At 36.6% G+C, this 20,172-nt stretch overlaps 3 protein-coding genes across 3 annotated transcripts; 1 reads left to right on the forward strand and 2 right to left on the reverse strand.

The window, feature by feature from the left end:
- The first annotated feature begins 697 nt into the window (after positions 1–697).
- FBP7 (F-box protein 7) lies at positions 698–5,288 on the forward strand. Its single transcript, XM_078316568.1, has 11 exons — positions 698–925; positions 1,215–1,301; positions 1,413–1,525; positions 1,624–1,740; positions 2,167–2,263; positions 2,340–2,413; positions 2,523–2,576; positions 2,786–2,887; positions 2,979–3,037; positions 4,497–4,704; positions 5,001–5,288. The coding sequence occupies exons 1-11, from the start codon at positions 916–918 to the stop codon at positions 5,058–5,060; spliced, it is 981 nt and encodes a 326-aa protein (XP_078172694.1). The 5' UTR covers positions 698–915; the 3' UTR covers positions 5,061–5,288.
- A 142-nt stretch (positions 5,289–5,430) lies between these two features.
- On the reverse strand, positions 5,431–6,076 carry LOC144566535 (acetyltransferase At1g77540-like). The gene is made up of 2 exons (XM_078316571.1): positions 5,749–6,076; positions 5,431–5,641 (listed from the first exon to the last, which is right to left on the reverse strand). Exons 1-2 carry the CDS (start codon positions 6,010–6,012, stop codon positions 5,570–5,572), a joined length of 336 nt encoding a protein of 111 aa, XP_078172697.1. The 5' UTR covers positions 6,013–6,076; the 3' UTR covers positions 5,431–5,569.
- Positions 6,077–7,344: 1,268 nt separating this feature from the next.
- On the reverse strand, positions 7,345–10,075 carry LOC144566534 (V-type proton ATPase 16 kDa proteolipid subunit-like). Its single transcript, XM_078316570.1, has 3 exons — positions 9,823–10,075; positions 8,637–8,922; positions 7,345–7,799 (listed from the first exon to the last, which is right to left on the reverse strand). The coding sequence occupies exons 1-3, from the start codon at positions 9,899–9,901 to the stop codon at positions 7,667–7,669; spliced, it is 498 nt and encodes a 165-aa protein (XP_078172696.1). The 5' UTR covers positions 9,902–10,075; the 3' UTR covers positions 7,345–7,666.
- Positions 10,076–20,172: the final 10,097 nt, after the last annotated feature.

The following is a 20,172-nucleotide window of genomic DNA, read 5'->3' on the forward strand; positions in this document are numbered from 1 at the left end:
TTTAAAAATGACTTTTGATATAAAAATCAAGAAATTAAATAACTTTGTGAGCTTTTAGATAGATAAATATATATATTATGAATTTTAGATGCAGAAATACATAATTAGAGTAGAACTAGGGTGTTCCTAAGTTCACCAAGCTTCTTTGTGAACTCAATTCTAAAATTTATTGGATTGGCTTTAAATGACTAATCTAAACTATTGAAATTCTTCTACCTTATGAGTGATGTATCTACATGTGAAAATTTTAAAGTTTCAAATTAATTTAGTATAAAGTCAAGTGGTCAAAATTAGAAGGTTTATAAATTAATTTTAATGTATTCATTTTTTGGATGTCTTTTGACCACTTGACTTTATACAAAATTAATTTAAAGTTAAATTTTTTTTTGCATGTAAATACATTATTTGTAAGGTAGAAAAATTTTAACAGTTTGAATTCGTTATTTAAAGTTAATCCGATAGATTTTAATTTTTAGAGTTGAGTTCACAAAAAAAAAATTAATGAACTTAGAAACACCCTAGTCTACTCACATATTTACGATATTTTTAGGGTATAACATGAAAATCCCGTTTTCGGATGAACCCGAGCATATACATCGGAAAAATCCTCCATTTAATCTCATCCGTTAATGCTTCATCCATCGGCTCTAATGTTAAGAGAAAGTCATTAATTTCTATCCTTACGTCCATCCAGTAGTAGAAGAAGAAGAAAGGGCTGTTGCATACTTGCATGCACATGGAGCACATGAGGTGCTAATCCGCACCACAACTCGACCGAGTAGGACTAGCATTCCTGGGTTGTTCTCTGTGAACCATGTTCTCGTAATGTTTATTTAGTAAGAAGAGAGGATCTTCTAGCCTTGTACCTTGTTATTAAGCTGTCGAAGAAGAAACCCTCCCAAATCTCCTGTTGCTATGGCGTCAGGTAACCTGATAAGTGATAACCTCCTAACTTTTGTCAATTCAAATTATTTTAGTTTACGACGACGAATTAAAGTCACCAGGTTGCAAATTGTTTTCTCCTCTCAGATGATCATTTCTCCCTTATTAGTTCGCTCTATTGATGAATTAATATTTCTCTAATATTTTCCTCCCATGAATTATAGCACCAAATTAGAGAAGATTGTTTTTGTGCAAATAAAGAAATAGCATTTTTCAGGCTTTAATTCTCTACCAGTTACTCAGCTTGCAAAAATGATACCAAATTACTGCAGATGTGTCAATAGGAGTTCCATCAGAGCTTGATCTTCTTTCTCATAAAAGAAGCATGCAATACATCATACCAGATAGGCCATGGTTAAGTAAGTGCAAATTAATAATTGAATCAATTTTGTTGCAATTTTGTTGGTTCTGTTGTTGATTACCCTCTAAAAGAAATCTGTTTGAAATTGGTCAACTTGCTTTCGTACCAGACCTCTATGGGATCAGAGTTCAGCCTATTGCACCATTTGGCAGTGCAAGCAGTCAGCCGTTTTACGATCCTGCCCTCATTCATCGAGTATTACCCGACGAATTGCTTTTCGAGGTGTGACTAAAAGTATCTGGTGATTTCCTAAGTTGGATCCTATTTTAAGCCATTTTAAGCCATGTCCTATCAGAAATATAAAAAGTATCCTTTAACAGGTTTTCTCCTGGATGAAACCATTTACACTTGGAAGGGCATCATGCGTGTGCCGCAAGTGGAAGTATACGATTCGTAACCCATGCCTATGGCGTGCTGCATGTCTCAAAACTTGGCAGGTTTAAAGCAGATAATATTTAGTATTCCTTTTTTGTTTTATTTTTATTTAGCCACACAAATTTGTCCCTGTCGTATCACGAAGTTCTCTTTTTGGCCCTTCAAGTTTTGAATTTCTGATTTTGTTACTAAACATTCAAAGTTGGTCAATTTGATCCTTCAACCATTTTTCAGTGAAACGATGCAAAAAATGCATGCACGGGAAAAAATTCCCAAATAACTTTTTGAAGACAAGCTTTGACTAAGAATTTTTCCCATTTTAATGATAATTGATAGGTACGACCAAAATTGGTGAAATTCAAATATTTAGAAATCCTAATGGGAAATTGAATCTTTGAGAACAAAATGGAAATCATTGGTACGTAAACCATTGTGTAATTTTTTTTTCCATTACTTAGTTTCTGACTCTTTGAGGACTTGAATTCTAGAATTCGGGGACAGAGATGAACTACCATATAGTGCAAACATTGTTTGATGGATCTTGGAGAAAAATGTGGGTTTATAGACCCCGCATTTGCATGGATGGTAGGTTTTCTGTGAAGACGTATATCTTTAAGTTTTGAAGGGTTATTAAATAACGTTGATTCTATTAAATTTCCAGGTTTGTATGTCAGCAGAAATACTTACATTCATACTGGGATTCCGGAGTTTAAGTTTACAAAAACTGTCCATGTGGTATGATATCATCCTTTTCTAGCCTGAACGTACCTTTTGTATTTTAAGATAAGAAAGAACTCTTCACTTATCATTTCTTAATGTTATAAGAGTTATTGATCTTGTTCAGGTCTGCTATTACCGCTATATCAGATTTTATCCAAGTGGCAAGTTCCTATACAAGGTTTGTATTTTTTCTAAGGATCTGCATGTTTCTTTATTAATGTATATGCCCATTAGACATAGGATCACCTCTTGAAATATTATACCTCGTATATATTATTATTCGGTCACCGTAGAAAGATGGAGCTGATTGTCTGTTTACAAAAGCATCCTCTGAAAGATTTGAATATGTTAAATTTAAAGAGCTGTTTTTCTTATTTCTTATTCTAGATATCTTCTTCAAAACTTAGAGAGGTTGTGAAATGCATGCATTTTCGTGCAGCCAAATCTGATTGTGTTTTCAAGGGTGATTATTTATTAACTGATGACGAGGTACTTCAAAAGTCTTTGGCTTCTATATTTGTTCAGTTCTTATTTATTAAATTTTGTTTTAATTGCTTCATTTTTCTTATTACTTAATCAGGTAGAATCTGCTCTAGTCTACCCAGGCATGCGTTATACTCTCCTTAGAATGCGTCTTAGGTATTATTTTGTTTCCAATGCTTCCCTTTGCCAAAGCTTTGACGTATTCTCTTTCAAAAAAAGAAGAAAAATGTAAGAGAAATAAATAAAAAATAAGAAAGAAGGAGGTTTTTGGTTGTGGACTAAACCTAATGAGGCCTAATTTGGTTATTTCAACTTAGGCCGACCTAAATTATTCATGTTTGGTTGATGCCTAAAGGTATACCTTAACTTAAGCTATTCCTTGTTTGGTAAGAATTTGGTGGCTTAAGTCATGACTTAATTTGTTTTTGAAATGGAACTGTAACTATTATGCCCCTTGTTTCTTAAAACCTTTACAAATTGGTTCCTGTCATTTTCAAAACCCGTACCAGTACGCCAAGCTCACTGGTATCGACCAATACTAGTAATAGTATTACTTATCAATTACAAGGGGGGCATTTGGCACAGGTACGGTGCATTTCTCACTAGGTACAAGCACAAAAAGGTAAATGAGAAGTACAAGTGGCAATCAGGTTTGAGTCCGATAAGGGCTTAATCTACGCGCAATATTATTTTGTCTTACAAAATTTATAATATAAGTAATAAAACTGTTATTCGTTTTTTTTTTATTTATTTTGATTGAAAGGAGTGGTACAAGAAAATAAGTTTTGTACTTCTGTACAAATTAATTCTTCTTAGAGATGCACATGGCATTTAGCGAATCTTGTTTAATTCTAACTTATATATATACCAATTTATTTTGTCAAAAATATGTTGGTTTGATGAACAAAAAAATTATTTATTTGTAGTACATTTTCATAAAATGCTTTATTTAGTTATTTTCTAGCTTGCATATTTTGTTAATTTAGTAAGTTATGCCTTTTTTTAATTTTTTTGGTTGATTCTATAATTGATAAAGTTATAATTCTTGTATGCATAAATGGAAGCAAAATTAATTGTTTATTTTACATTCCTTAAAGAAGTGACTGAAGATAGTAAAAATAATGAAAAGTTAGGTCCCTGGAGAGGTGGGTTTTAGGCCATCCTAAAGGTCGGCTTATTCTATCTTAGTCCGGCTCAATTAAACCACATGTGGCGAAATAATTGAGGCTTAAAGCCCTTATTCCACTATTTAGTCAACAACCAAACATCACCGAAAGGATTAGCATTTTTATCATGTTTCATAGATTTTTTTTTTTTTAATGATGTTCCACCAAACTGATGTGGAAAAAAATGATCTACCTTAGCTTGGAGTAAGCAATTTAATTCGGAGTAACTTTACTCCACAACCAAACATGACCTTTAGCCGATGGAAGTTTCCATACAAGCCTACAAGGTGAAACAAACCCGCATCACTGCTTTGCAATTGTGTAAATGAACAAGTTTAAAATTTTGCTCCAACAAAAACCCTATTATGCCCTTTCCCATTCACACCTCTGCCCCAAAGAAATGAAAATAAAATAAGTAATTATTTACTAATGGTGAATTTTGTCTTTAGATTGAGAGGGACGGTAGTTGGAGCAAACAATAGATTGGATTTGTTGAAGATTCTAACAACTGGAGTTGATAAGAACGAATTGAAGAACAGAGACAATATTCTCAGTTTAGTTGACGGATGGGAGGAGGATGAATCACACGACCCTGACGTGCCAGCTGTATCGCACAGCCGTGGCATGACCCCCTTTGTTTTTGTTCCCTTTGAGGAGGTATAGCATATAATCATATAAATATTCAGATCTAGCCTTCTTGTTTAATGCAATTTTCTTCTATACTACATCCAGCATCAATTGGTGCAAGGGGCATTTTATGTACTTGCTTAAAGAAAGAAAGTAAGAATGAGAAGAAAGAGGAAGAATTGAGGTATTTTGGTACATTGGATCTTCTGATCCGACGAGCATATAACTATGTATCGCCAAAGATTTTGGTGGGATGTACATGTTATGGTGCTTTGGGATTTTTGACATATCTTTCTTTATCTTCTTTTGCCTTGTTATTGTTTCAGGCTGAGACATCTGTGTTGAATCTCCCAGTGGAGAAGATGGACTACTACGTTCCTGGTTGATTATTGTAATGCTTTGCTGTATTGTGTACATAAACTGTTCTCTTTGTAGTTTTATCATTCTTGTCATTGGTGGCCTTATGTGACTCGGATGTTGTTTTCGTCTTAAGGTATCATGTAACATCAAGCTGCAAGGGATGATTTGATTGTATAATATGTCGTGTTTGTTAATGTTACGGAACAGCGTGTAATGTATCAGCTTTTATCAGAATGAACTAATTATTTGTGTGAGACTAATGGCAATAAATTGCTGACAAAATATCGGACCAATTTGATTGTTAGGCGTTCAAAACAGCATAATAAAGAAAGAATTTTTCCTTTTTATCGATAAAGACATGCCTTCATTATTTTAAAAATCTTTTCCAAACTTCATGCTAGCTGTAATCCTAGCATAAATTACTAAATATTTCAAACTGCTTAACGCGGTTCTGCTTTTATTATGTTAAAAACTGAAACAGCTAAAACACTTTTCTCGCATACACGAATTACAAGATAGAATCACTATCAGTCTATCACATAGATGATTTGAGTTCTTCCTTGTAAACCAGAGAGCTCCAGGCCGGGTTCTTAGGAAGATAAGTATCCTGTAAAAATTGACGAAAAGTAAAAAAGAAATTAAGATCGGTTAAGCAATTCAATGGTGAAGTAATCAATGTCAGAAACGAAATGGGGAGACGAACTCAACACGTACAGAGATGTAGGAGCAGGTGGGGATAACGGGAAGCGAGAGGCTCCGAGCGTGCACAAAGGCGGCGTCACAGAGCTTGGCCGCGATGCCCATGCCGCGCTTTGAGCGGGGAACGAAGGTGTGCGCCATGTCCATGGCGGTTTTCCCCTCTCCGATCTGCACCAGGTGGTACTGCAGAAACGCCTCCCTGTCCTCCGTCTCGAATCTCTCCGCCTTCTCGTTCCACTTTATCTCCGCTCTGCTCGCTTCCTCCTCCTTCCCCGCCATGTTTCGATTACTTATTTCTTCTCTCCTCTTTTTCTTTCCCTTTCAAGTTAATTTATACTCTTTCCCTTGAACGGTTATGGACAAGTGCTAAACCCGTAAATATTCGGATTTGCTTCCTGGGATTTGGGTAGATATGGCACGAATCTTGTCGTGAATCTTGATGCGTATCGATCGACTTTGACTTGAGATCGGACAAAATTTGATCTTATATGATATTCGGTTCGCCCCTGTTTTCTTCACAAATTCGGATTCGGTCCCTTGTGTGAGATTTTTGACTCGGTTTCTTAACAAATTGGGAAACATTCATGTGTACCTCTCTCAAAAACCTCGCACGTATTTCTCCTCCTAATTTGTTCGAGATGAATATGAGATTATTCAGGACATTGTCACCCAGCACATATTTTGAAATCAATTGTTTAATTTTTCAAGCAATATATTTTATTCAGTTAATGCTATGTGCAAATGACAACATAATACAGAGTTTTTTTGGTAGAAAAAACAAAGAGTGATTCTATGGTACTATGCATATTACGAATTGGCCCGTAATACGGTTCAATATTCGACTTTTCAAAATCCTAACGGTCGATTCAAATCATTCATCTTGTTCTTCATATTAATGTGTTTGGAGACTAAATTTTATATTTTTTGAAATATTTTTACTATTTTTTTAAATTTATTGAAAATCACTGTTTTTGGATGGTCTAGAATTTTCAGATTAAGTGATTTTTTAAATATCTAAAAATAGTAAAAAAATTTCAAAAAATGTAAAATTTGATCTCCAAACACATTAATATGAAGAACAAGATGAACGGTTCGGATCGACCATTAGAATTTTAAAAACTCGAATAATGAGTCATAGCACGAACCAACCCGTGCGTGATATGCATAGTACCATAGACTCACTCAAAAACAAAATAACATCAGCGACAAAAAGGAACGAGCAAACCAACCTACTAAACTCCAAAAGCAAGATATGCTTAGAGCATCTACATCCGTGAAACTCTTGGAGTTTCTAAATAACTGTTAACTAATTTTTAAAAATTTTATCTTTGAAAGTTTCTAAACCCCCACATCCTTGAAACTAAAATTAGAGTTTCTTAATTGCCACATCAGCAAATAAATTACAAGAGAAAAGAATTTCAGCGAATTATTTGGCCACGTCAGAGTTTATAAACGGTTTCTTATTAAGAAACTTTGGAGCAAAGTTGCTAAATAAGAAACTCATCTGCATCCCTGAAACTGATTTAGAAACTGCCACATCAGATTAGAAACTTAAAGAGTTTCAGGGATGTAGATGCTCTTAGTCCACCGAAAGCAATCCAACAAACAGCCTTAAAATAATGCTCTTGTATAAAAATAAAAAGGCCAAGCCAATAACAGATTAACAGAATAAATACATTCATTTAATTTAATCCGTCTACCGTGAAACTAAAGATCTTATTCCTCCCAAATAAACACCATAGAAGTCTTATAACCATTCGGTCTGTTCCCGGCAATAACAAAAAGCTTCAAGCTTTTGAACAGCTCATCATTGCACTCTGACAAGGCGAACAAACAATAGAATATATAGAAACACAAAACAGAAAGGTAGCATTGTACAAAAGATCATCGTTTAGTGACAACAAAAGGACCTCTTATAAATTGAGGTGAATTTTTAGTCGGCACGAGATTGGCCGGCACGGGATGAGAGGATGATGCCAACAATGAGGCCATAAAGAGCAAGCGCTTCAGCAAAGATGAGGATCAGAATCATCCCCACAAACAGTTTTGGTTGCTGTGCGTTAGCCCTAAAAATTACAGCAAATAGTTAGCAAAATAAAAATTAGAAATATATTCTCTAGTGCTAATACAAATAGAATTTGTGTTTCTATAAAAAAAATGATAACAAGTAGCCCTATTGCTTCACAAACAACCTAATTCAATTTAAACCCAATGAGTATAAATAAGTGGAATTTAGAAATTGAAAACAGTATAGGTATTCCAAATATTTTCCTGTGGTTCTATAAAATCTCATCAAAATCTGTTGTGTTATTCCAAATATTTTTATTGTGGCCCTAATAAACATTGCCCAAGATCTTAGTAACCAAATTAATGCTTACAAATGGTTCTCCTTGAGATTGTTTTATCAGTGATCAGGCACAAATTGCCCATTTACATTAAAAACTATCAAAATGTTGTATCCCAATAAAATAAGACATGGTATGGACTACGCTACAAAAAATGTACAATATCTTATGTAACACCCCCATAAACCACACTTACTTCAAAAGATACTCAAATTACACCTTACCATTGATCACTCAAGGATAAACAAATGGAAGGGAATGATCAGTATTTTAAGCATTTAGACCCTTCTTTTGTTCAATATTATATGAGTTATTATGCATCTTTCAGGAGGATATATGACATTTCCCTGATGGACACTCATTAGAAAAAGCAAACACAAATGCGAACTGATACAGACAAAGTTTAAAAAATTAGCAACCAAGATATCTGATCTTCTCATAATCATATAAATCTAGCAAAATCTGGCCAACACATCCACATTCCTAAAGCAATTTGTCGATTTCGACTTTAAAGGGTTCAAATTACATAAGAAGAGGGGGGGGAAAAAAAAATCAAACCTGACACCAGCGTCACCAACAATACCAATAGCCATACCAGCCGACAAACCAGCAAGGCCACAGGAAAGACCAGACGAGAGGTGTGCATAGCCATCAAAAAGGTAGTATGACTTGGCCTTGGGGTTAATACCGGTACTGATAATGACAGCTATGATGAGGCCATAAATACCAAGCACACCAGCCATGACAACTGGTACAATCGATTTCATCACCAGCTCGGGTCGCATCACACCCATTGAGGCCACACCGACTCCACTTTTCGCTGTACCATATGCAGCCCCCATGCCTAAAATAAAGAAAATTCTTTGTGAGAGAAGTTACAACTCATCATTGCTACTTATACATTGCCCATCTAAGTTTTCAAATATACAATATTAAATTTGACTTTCAACTGGAGCTTCATCTTCTACAAAACAGATTATTTGCATCTTTCGTTTACTTCATTAATGTTTGATCTAGTTATTCAAGTTCCACGAGATATGACAGGATAAATATTTTTTCCCCTCTGAAATCACACCATATGGACATCCACGAATTATTTTCTAACTATTACAAAATAATACTTCATCTACCAATAGATTAAATATATTAGTTTTGACAAAAACATTATACTTCCAGTAATATGCCTATAAGGAGGTCCAATGCATTTTTTTAATTACAGTACAGCCTACCAAAATTTTGGGAGAGAAATAGTAGACTTGATTATTAGAGTTCAGTCCAGAGTATATAGGTAAATACTCTGCGGAATAATGTCAACTCTACGTATTATAGCTGCCTCATTCCATCTGTTAAATGCTATGATCTGATCTGTCATGATGCTTATAAACTATTTTTCTCGACAAGGATTGCTTTGCCTTTTCAAATTAATATCTCTTGGTATATACTTCATTTCAAAAGTCGCTCTTCATGACTGCAGCTTAGGATGTATTCATACAATTAAATTGTATAGATCCGAAATTCGGCTTTCTAAGAACAAAACGACAAGAAAAAAAGAGACGAAATTAAACTAATGTGCAACCCCCCCACCTCCTCCTGAAGATAATTTCGATTCTCTGGTACAGTTCATTACTCGCGTCTACTATCCCGTCTCACGTAATTAACCAAACAAAATCACAAATTAACGAAAATTGCAAGGTTTAAAGACAGTAATAGAATAAAGTAAAGTTGAAAGAAAAAGGGAAAATACAGGAAAAGACGAGGGCAGCCGCAGCTCCGAGGAATCCAAAGAAGGGGGCAGTCTCATCTCCGCTGAAAGTAGACGACATCTTGGCAATTAGATCGAAGAAAACCTAGATCGATTTGATCCTTAAAACGTGCAACCCTAGAATTGTCAATCCAACAAATTGGGGCGAGGAAGGAGAGGCAGAGAATTTCGATTTATATTTTCTATTAGACGAAAAAAATCGCACGGCGATGGTCAAATGGGACTTGGGAAGAAAAGGACAGGATCTGAAAATTAATGGCTGACCTCCGTTTTTAACCCTGAATGGACGTCTCCTTTTCCCTAAAATCTTTTTTTTTTTAAAACTTGACAATGGCTGTCATGTATAATTTTTATTAATTAAAACATAAAATACATCCATCGTTCTACATCCAAAACATCATTCAAACTACATCAACATCTAAAAAAACATCCACATCTCACAACACAAACAACTTAAACAACAAAAGAAATAAATCATATCCTTTAGTGGTAGACGCCGATAACCTTCAGTATTGGCTGGCTAGCGACCAAAGGAAAGGAGATATTTTTTTTTTCTATTTGGGTTACGGGCGGAGAAGGCAGGGTGCCGCGGTGGTGGGAGTGCAAAGAGAGAGGAGAGCTGACGACTAGGGCCATTACCGCCAACTGTCCTTAGTTCTCCCAACAATGGTGAAGAAATAGAAGGTGCCGATAGACAAGAGAGATGACGACTAGGGCTATTATCGTCAACTTTCTCTTTTCCCGACGGATAGGTGCTGGGGTAGGGGGCAGGAACGAGTAGCGCTTGCTAGCGGCTAGGATTTTTTGAAGAGAAAACGAGATGGACGAGAGTAGAAGAGGGCGGATGAGGTAATAGAGAAGGCAGAGAGGAAGAGGAGAGGGTTGTTAGTGCGGATCCCTCGCTCCCCCTTGGAAGGCGAGGATGGGGCTAAGGAGGCTTGCTAGCGGAGAGATGGGAGGAAGGAGATGGACAGAACTGAGGAGGCTTGCGGCTCGAGTCCTTTTCCCTAAAATCAACAGCAGCAATATAAAGGAAAAATTGTGAAAATGCCACTCCAAAACCTTCAAATTGTGAAAATGTTATCCTGAACTTTGAAATTGTCAAAATGCCACTCTAAAATTCATTAATTCCTAAATTTGTCATTTATACTGTATTCTTATACTATTTTTATTTAAAAGTAGGGAAAATTGATTATTTGCCACTTCAAAACCTTCAAATTTAAAAAATGTTACTCTAAACTTTGAAATTGTAAAAATGTTGCTTTAAACTTCATTAATTTCTAATTTTGACATTTATACTATATTAGTCTTTTTTTTTCTTTTTCTTTTTTTTTAAAAATACCTAAAATACCCTTATTAGAAAAACACTCAGAACAGGGTGTTTCTCTCCAAATCCCGTGCTTCGGTCTAAAACACCCTAACCTTAGAACCTTTATCAGAAAATCCCGTCTCTATCCTGAAATATCCAACGAATCTCTTACGAATGAACCTTTGGTAGGGTTCCAAAACCATGACCAAGGAAAGCGTGCTGAGCCCGAAGTTCAGATCAGCAGTCGCCATGGCCGAATGACACAAGGAGGCACTCCTCCATGCCAGTCTTGTCGTAGATGACACTCATGTGCGTGAATCTCACCACAAAAGGCGCATCAACCCCAACTTCAAGACTCCTCATTCCTCCAATAACAGTAGATATGAGTTAATTCAATCCTCGTCGTTTTATGAATTGTTTTATCTTGAAAATATTTTATGCCCCTTTTGAATGGTAAATATTCACAACCCCCCTGACAATTTTGGTAATTTGCCAACAATTCCCTCAGTTTCTCAGCCAGGAATCAATGAAGAGGACGGGGTTTGTATGGATTAGTAATCGGAAATACATGGAGGAGAAGGCGAAGGGTATACATGAGGGTAGAATCGGAAATACAGAAATATGTATTTCAAAACAGTATTTTTAGTTAACTTTTAATAAAAATAGTATAAGAATTGAGTATAAATGACAAAATTAGAAATTAATGAAGTTTATAGTGGCATTTTTATAATTTCAAAGTTTACAGTGACATTTTTCAAATTTGAAGATTTGGAGTGACAAATAACTAATTTTCCCTTAAAAGTAATTGAAAAATACTGTTTTGGTTTTTGTATTTCTATATTTTCGATTATACCCTTCAGATTCAATTAATCCAAAAATAAACCCACGGCATGCCTCCATTTCCAAATCGCCTCCTCCTTCGATTGACCATCGCGCCTCCTCCTCCTCTCCAGACCATCACGTCAGTAACAAAGGTCATATTCTTGGAATTGTTTCAAACTTCATAGGCATTTAATCTTTGTGCAGTATTAACAAAGTAGATAGCCATGTCCCAATTTCAGAAGAATGTTTGAAATGACTCAATTCTAGTTTATACTTTATTTCTTTTCTTTTCTTTATAAAAGGCATTGAGCCCGTTAATTCTAATTTATACTATGTTGCTCTGCTTGCGGCCATTTTTATTAATATCCCTAAAAAAATCAAAATTTTAAAAATGCCCCTGTTCCCCATTTTTTTTTTAAAATGCCCTGACCGCCTGGGCCCAGGGCGGCCCAAAATTCCCCATGGGGCGCCAGCCCCTGGGGCGGCCCATAGCACAAGTGAGGCGCCAGCCCCCAGGGCGCCTCATGTGTGTGTGTGTGTGTTTTTTTTTTTTTTTTTAGAGAAATCTTAGTATTTTGATTTGAATAATTTTGTGAAAAAAGTTTAGGGTTTATGTATATGTGTATGTGTATGTCAAAAAATAAAATATTATGTGTATGGCTACCGGAAGTATTTCGGCCGAGGTGCTTCCGGGGTTACATTTTAGTGTGTATCAAACAACAAATCTAAACCGTTAGATGTTCAATCTATTATAAAATATGCTTGGAGACCAAATTTTACATTTTTTGGAATTTTTTTACTATTTATTAAGATGGTTTGAAAATCGCTGTTTTTATTAAAATTCTGCACCATTAAAAAATTCAACATAATGCGCGCCAATGTAATACAGCAGTCCCATGGTAAAAATGCTACAGTCAGAAATATATTACAATAAACAAAAAAGTTCACACAAGCAAAATAGCAAGTTTATCTGCCCCTACCACGACGTCTCAATAAACCTAACAAACGACTAGTTGTACTGGTATGAGCTGCAGGTGCGGCATTACTTGTAGAGGCTTGGCAACTAGATGATTGGCTCGGAGAAGGGGGGGTTGTGTTCTACCAGTTGCTTCAGCAACAACTCTAGCATTTTCTCTTTCGTTGTGCGCGTTTATGGCATCTGAAAATAAGAATACAATTCAGTTAGTAATATAATAAAATCATAAATGAATTTCGTACAATGCTACATACCTGCCGTGCGCCTGTCAGAAACAGAACGGCGAGCCCGATTTCCCGACGGTCGCCTACCACCCATCTCGTCCATGGTCATTACAATACGCTTGTGTCTCCTCCTCCCCTTTCTTATCCATCCTTCTGAAGGGAGTATTCTATCACCGACATATGCAGGCCACTCGTGCTGATCGGGATAAGAATGGAAAGATCCACCCCAAGTGGAAGCAAGGTAATCGGTACGGTACATGTCAGCAACATAGTGATCCTCGCAGTAGTTCCTCACTCGGCATACCGCCATCACGTGACTGCAGGGTATGTGACTTAGTTGGGGTCCCTGGCATGTATAGGTTACCGCCCTGGCATCTCCGAATTTAACCACGTACTTGCAAGCCCTCTTGAAAAATGCCATAGTCCCATCTGGTTTACGGCTAGTAGGAACGTACTCATTTGGATTTTTCACTTCGAATTCTGTTCCATCATTACCCATCGGGATAACGGTCATAGTTGCACCTTTGTCCCTGTGTCGTCTTAGTTTCTCCTCCACCCTTGTTGAAAATGACTGGTTCATCTTTATTAATTCTGCGGCCTTAGCACGCCGTTCCTGAAACCAGGCATTTAACTTGTAGAATGTGTCCTCTACAATTGCAGCCACAGGCAACATCCGGCTCTGCTTGAATACTGCATTCAGCGACTCGGACCCGTTGGTTGTCATAATTCCCCAACGCCAACCTCCATCACGGGATTGATATATTTTCTCGTATGCTGGATCTTCGTTGACATCTCGGGGATTATTTTTGCCCACCTTCATTAAGTAGAGATTTGCCTTTGGCATGTACTACATAAAAAATAAGGAAATAGAATAATGTAAGTAAACAATTGTAGTAAAAAAATTTGTTTTCTTAAAGTACAATAATATATGTAAACAATTGAAATACATGTACCTTTGCAAAACTGCTAGTCATCTCTACCACCCATCTCGGCTTTTTCTTTCTGCAATTCCATCTAAATGTATCAGTAACCCACTTGTCGCCCCCGGTTGCCTTGGAAAGGTTCTCTGCAACGTGTTGCATACACAACCTGTGCACACACTGGCCAATACGGGTTGACCAACCGTAATCTTCACGATCAAAAACATATTTTATTCCTTTGTGCTGGTCTGATATCACACAAAAAAATTTTCCTTCCCCAATCACCCGTCTTCTTAAAAACTGCATAAAGAATCCCCAGTTCTCGCCGTCCTCTTTATGAACAATTGCAAACGCCAAAGGCAACAGCTGGTTCTCAGCATCATATGCGCATGCTATGAGTAGCCTCCCCTCGTAATGGCCAGACATGAAGCATGCATCAATGCTGATAACGGGTCTGATGTATGGCACAGCTTGGATACAAGCACCAAAAGCCCATGCTATGCCCTTGAATTGTTGAGCTCCCTCTATTAGTACTCCGTCTTTATCAAAAAAAGGGCCATGCCATCGCTCATATACGGTGCCGACATTTGTACTTGCCATGGCCTGGAGCAATGGTGCCAGATAGCCATACGAATCCTTCCAACTACCGAATATCCTGCAGATAGCAAGTTCACGACCTCTCCACAGCCTGTTGTATTTTGGGATTACATATTTGTATTTGTGTCTGACGGTCATAGCCACCGCCTTGATGCTCATCGATGGATCCAACTTAATGTCCTCCTCAATTGCATCGGCAATTAGTGATGTCGTCAGCTGCGCATGGTCTGTCCTTGTGGACGCAGACTTGCATGTATGAGGTGGTTCACACTTCTTAATCATCCATGCTTCCCCTGAACCCGCAGGGGTTGCAAAAAGGCAGAACTCGCAGTGCGGGTGAGTTTTACACAGCACAACTAACCTTGTTCGGTCCCTTTTGTGTATTATACATTCCCAGTTGCCGTGAACATGAGTCTCATTTATTTTCTTTACAAGTTCGTCTATGTTGGTATAAACTTGCCCTGCGGCAAGTTCTTTATTGTATTCAACACGAGGACCGAAGAAACTAATGTCTGCCTCTTCGAAAGCTGTGGTGTCGTTGAATGTGGCGACCGGATGCTTACTTCCCCGACCTGTAATCGGGAATTTTTCTGCCCTGGATAAACCTTGTACATTTGCATCACCATCTAATAAGTCATCAGCTTCCCAAACCCCTTGGTATTCGTCCCCCATTTCCATTTCCCTTTCTGGTATGGCATCAATAGCATCAGCATCAATATCAATATCATTTCGATTAACGGGTACCGGTCCTGACTCTGGCATAGTTGGAAATCTAGGGATTATGGGTGTCTGTCTGGGTGGTGGTGGCAACTCTTCAGTATTTTCTGGGGAGTTGTGGTACCCCTGGTTGTCATAACCGAGGCTGTGGTACCTCTGGCTGTCATAAGGGGACTGCTGGTGATATCCCTGGTTGTCATAAGGGGATTGCTGGTGGTACTCCTGGTGGTCATAAGGGGAGTGCTGGTGGTACCCTTGGTTGTCATAAGGGGAGTGCTGGTGGTACCCCTGGTTGTCATAACCCGAATTGTCATAACCTGAAGGTCCGGCCCTCGTTCGGGGAACCCTCTTCGAATATATGTCCATTACCGTGACCCCACAAGCTACAAATTGAGTATACACAACTCTCCACAAATTGGCATCTGTTATTGGAAACTTAACAAAGTAAGGTCTACCCCCCCCCCCCGCGTGAGTTGTCAATCCGTGTAGCCAATTCTATTTCATACCTGTTGGGGTTTACAGATGTCTTTTCGTATATTAGCTGCTTCAGTTCCTCAAATGTGGTATTTTCATTAATCTCGAAGCCAAATGCGACTTCTTTCGTGTAATGCACACCATCTTCATCCCTTTCTAGTTTGCTGCCGACATACAGTGCAACTAACATCTCTTCTTTAACAAACTACATTTTAAAAAAAAAATTACAAGTATTAACATTATACATGACATAATAATGGGTACAGTAATAAATGACTAATTGAAAAATAATTAAAAAAATTACAATTTTGCTACAGTACGATACAGTAATTACAACAGTCAGATACAATAAATGTACAGTGCGCTACAGTAAATGTACGGTACGCTAGAGTAAATGTACAGTACGCTACAGTAATTACAACAGTCAAAATTAACTACAGTAATGACTAATTATCAACAGTAATGACTAATTATTATAATTAAAAAACATACCTATTCACTCAGTTTCTCGCCTCGAGCGAAATTCTCAAATCGGGAAGTGACAGAGGCAGAAAACGAAGGATTTAAATCAAATTAAATATGAGGCGCCCGACTGTGTGGCGCCTCACTTGGCTTATGGGGCGCCCCAGGGTGTGGCGCCTCATTTATCTTGTGGGCCGCCCCAGAGACTGGCGCCTCACATGGTTTTTGGGCCGCCCTGGGCCCAGGCGGTCAGGGCATTTTTTTTAAAAAATGAGGGACAGGGTTATTTTTAAAATTTCTATTTTTTTAGGGATATTAATAAAAATGGCCGCTCTGCTTGTGCTGCTACATTTTTTTATTCTAATTTATACTATGTTGCTCTTCTGTTATATATGCCATCACATATACACATTTATGCCAAAAATGTTAACCTAATTTATGGAACTCATCATGGATTGTTGTCAGGCATAATTTGATTGTTTTTATACTTGGTCACATATACACTTTTTAACTCATCATGCATATGCCAAAAATTTGATGCATTGTTTTTATAATTGATCAAATTAAGCTTTTTAAGTTAAGTGGATTTTTAAGTTAAGAATTTTGGCGAAATTAGGAATTGTTAATTTGGAGCAAATGAATAGGTCTTTTAAGTTAAGTGACTCTTTAGATTTTATAATTTTTGAAACAATTTGACATGTGGTTTTATTTTATTTTGCAGAAGACATTTTTGTGTAGGACTACGAGGCATATCTTCGTAACATTGGAGTTGTGAGCATGCGGAGTAACATTGGATTTGATAATGAGATTGGAAAATTGAAGAAACAAAACTCTTAAATTGTTGCATTAGCGGAAAAGATAATATTCTTTCTTGTTATAAATGCTGTTGTGATAATTAATATTTTGATTGTAATTATGTGCAAGTAGTGTACAAGTGTATTTAGGAAGATAATGGTAATGGTTAGAGAGCCGCTGGTACAAGCTTCTATTTTGATTATTTTGTGGTTATATGGTAATGTAGTACCGTGGTTAAATGGTTAAGTGGTTAAATTCATAAATGGTTAAATAGTTTAATTCAGAAATGTTGAGATAATTTTGAATTTATAATGCCTTATTATGCTATAGATGATGATGATACACAATTGCATTTGCAAGTTATTTCTCACAATTGCATTTGCAAGTTATGATTTTTTGAATGAAATTACCCTTGGCTGGAACAAAACAGCTTCGGCATTGGATAAATCTTATTTTTAGGTGATAAACAGTTATTTTTCACAATTTCATGCCTCTAAGTCTAATTGGGTTACTTATATCTTACCAACAAGATAACAAGATGAATTTGCAAAAATATACTACAATCAAAAGTAGTGTTGTAAATAACGGTATGCGGTGGTCAGATGGACAGGGTACCACCAAATGATTAATCGGGAATAATCGGCCATAATCGGGAATAATCGGTCAATTAGTCGAAAAAATCCATGACGGTTTGGTCACCGCCAACGACTAATCGACGGATTAATCGGCCTAAACGGACGTTTTTTACAACACTGATCAAAAGCTGCAACAAATAGATAAAAGTACTACAAGTGATTAGGAATTTTGGAAAATTAGAGATCTCTGACTATGACACGGTTATGGTTCACATAGTTTTGTGAGTGAGAGGGCAATTTTAATGTATGTGCTGCTAATTTTAATGTTCTGTGCTGTTATGGATTCAAAGAATACTTCCTCAAAAGAGAGCCACTGATGGGAATATATGAGAAGGGATTTGAGAGGCCTTCTCCTATTCAAGAAAAGAGTATTCCCATTGCTCTTCCTCAAAATACATAACAAGTACAATTTAGCAAAAATCTGAAACAAAAGCCCTAAAAAAAAAACACAAATTCAGTTCAAACTCGATACTAAAAACCTAACAAATATTACAATTTTGCAAAATAATCCCTTCCAACTGTTAATATCCAAAAACTCCCAAAAGCACTAAGCATTGCTTGATCTTCTTTATCTTCACTTTAGCCATATCTCACAAGCATTGAAATAGGTCGTATCAACAAACTTTGTTATCACAATTTTATTTACTAAACCACCAATTTAAGAGATGAGTGTATTTTTTTTATCAGTTGGAGCCATACAAAAATTAATAGATTTTAAAACAGTATGAGTAGCAACTAAATCATCAGTATTTGATGCTGAGCAAGTCCCTGTTAAATAGTTCTATTCAGTGTTCTAAATAGCGCGCTATAGCGGCGCTATAGCGTTTTTGGACCCAAAACGCTACGCTATACAATTAAAACACGCTATTTGAGCTACAGACGCTATAGCGGTAATAGCGGTCCGCTATAGCGCATAGCGTGTAGCGCAAATAGCGCATAGCGTGTAGCGCAAATAGCGCCCGCTATGCAACATGCTGTTTTTTTTTTCTTTTCAATTTATATGGGCTTTAAATAAAGGCTCAGATTGGATTTTAACCGTGATTTTTTTTTTTATAATTGACATACTAAGCTTTATATTAAATTATTAATTATTATTTTGATAAAAAAAATTATTAATTATTAAATGAGATCAAATAAGGAAGCTACAGCGCGTTATGCAACATGAGCTGTTTTTTTTTTTAATTTATATGGGCTTTAAATAAAGGCTCAAATTAAATATATTAAGATATTTCTTGAAGTAACAAAATGATACTTACTATATGGTAGTTTGAATATTTTGAATAGATTAAGATAATTAATTATGCCATGATGTCTAGGTTATTTTGAAATTTAAATAGAAAAAAGATAGATTATGTCATGATGCTGAACATATTTTGAATAGAAAAAGATCGATAGTTTATGATATTAGTAATACTATGGATATTTTGAGTCGCAATTTGGACTTTGTATTGGTTCAATATGAATACTATAATTTTTTAATCAATTTGATGTTATTTATTATTCTATGAGACTTAGATAATGTTGATATTTAGTACAAATATATGATATAATTTTTATAAAAATAAAAAAACGCTATGTGGCATAGCTTTCGCTATAGCTTTTTTTTTCGGCTTCCCGCTATGACGCGATAAACGCTATTTAGAACCTTGGTTCTATTAAACATGGGCCAGTCTTTTTTTATAGTAAGTATATTGCGTTCATATCTAACTATATAAGTATTTATAACTAATTAATGTAAATATGAAGTATTAATATCTAACAACATGAAGTATGCATATATAACTAATGAATGATTCATATCTAATTAATGAAGCATTCATATGTTGCACTCGGACAACCTTCGTTGAGCTACCATGGGCCCCCTCCGATTGTGCACCACGTTCTCCCCGCCGGATCTCATCGGAGACGAGGTAAGATTGTGCCAGAACGCACTGGATCTCCTCGCTGGATCTCGGTGGTGCACCACGCTCTCCTCGTCGGATCTCAACGGTGCACCACGCTCTCCTTGTCGGATCTCGACGGTGCAACACGCTCTCCTGTGGTCGGCGATGAAGGAACTTTAAGATCGGAGAGGAGATCGCAGAGGAGAACGGTGAGGCATCGATTGTTAGAAGTAGTGGTGCAAACGTGTTGGATATTATCCGACCGTATCCGACTCCGTATTTGAAAATTTAATACCGATATCCGATATCCGAATATCCGTGTGGATACGAATACGGATATGGTTTTGAATTTTAATTATCCGTATCCGAATAGTAGATATATATTATATAATTTAATATGTATTTTGAAAAAAATTATGTCATTCACTATTATAAAAAGCGGATATCTGTATCCGTATCCGGAAAATAAAAATGGATACGGATATGATTTTACCACTATCCGATCCGTTTGCACCCCT

This window comes from Carex rostrata, chromosome 15, assembly GCF_964058835.1.
Source record: "Carex rostrata chromosome 15, lpCarRost1.2, whole genome shotgun sequence".
Classification (NCBI taxonomy): Eukaryota; Viridiplantae; Streptophyta; class Magnoliopsida; order Poales; family Cyperaceae; genus Carex; species Carex rostrata.

What these genes read in the sequence shown, in the direction of transcription:
- FBP7 (XM_078316568.1), top strand. An exon ending in ACCAGATAGGCCATGGTTAA is followed by an intron (nt 1,302 to 1,412) that starts GTAAGTGCAAAT and finishes CTTTCGTACCAG; the next exon opens with ACCTCTATGGGATCAGAGTT. An exon ending in GTGGCAAGTTCCTATACAAG is followed by an intron (nt 2,577 to 2,785) that starts GTTTGTATTTTT and finishes TTCTTATTCTAG; the next exon opens with ATATCTTCTTCAAAACTTAG.
- LOC144566535 (XM_078316571.1), bottom strand. Translation starts at nt 6,012, where the DNA reads ATGGCGGGGAAGGAGGAGGAAGCGAGCAGAGCGGAGATAAAGTGGAAC. An exon ending in CCACCTGCTCCTACATCTCT is followed by an intron (nt 5,642 to 5,748) that starts GTACGTGTTGAG and finishes CAATTTTTACAG; the next exon opens with GATACTTATCTTCCTAAGAA.
- LOC144566534 (XM_078316570.1), bottom strand. Translation starts at nt 9,901, where the DNA reads ATGTCGTCTACTTTCAGCGGAGATGAGACTGCCCCCTTCTTTGGATTC. An exon ending in GGCTGCCCTCGTCTTTTCCT is followed by an intron (nt 8,923 to 9,822) that starts GTATTTTCCCTT and finishes TCTTTATTTTAG; the next exon opens with GCATGGGGGCTGCATATGGT. An exon ending in GTTGGTGACGCTGGTGTCAG is followed by an intron (nt 7,800 to 8,636) that starts GTTTGATTTTTT and finishes TGTAATTTTTAG; the next exon opens with GGCTAACGCACAGCAACCAA.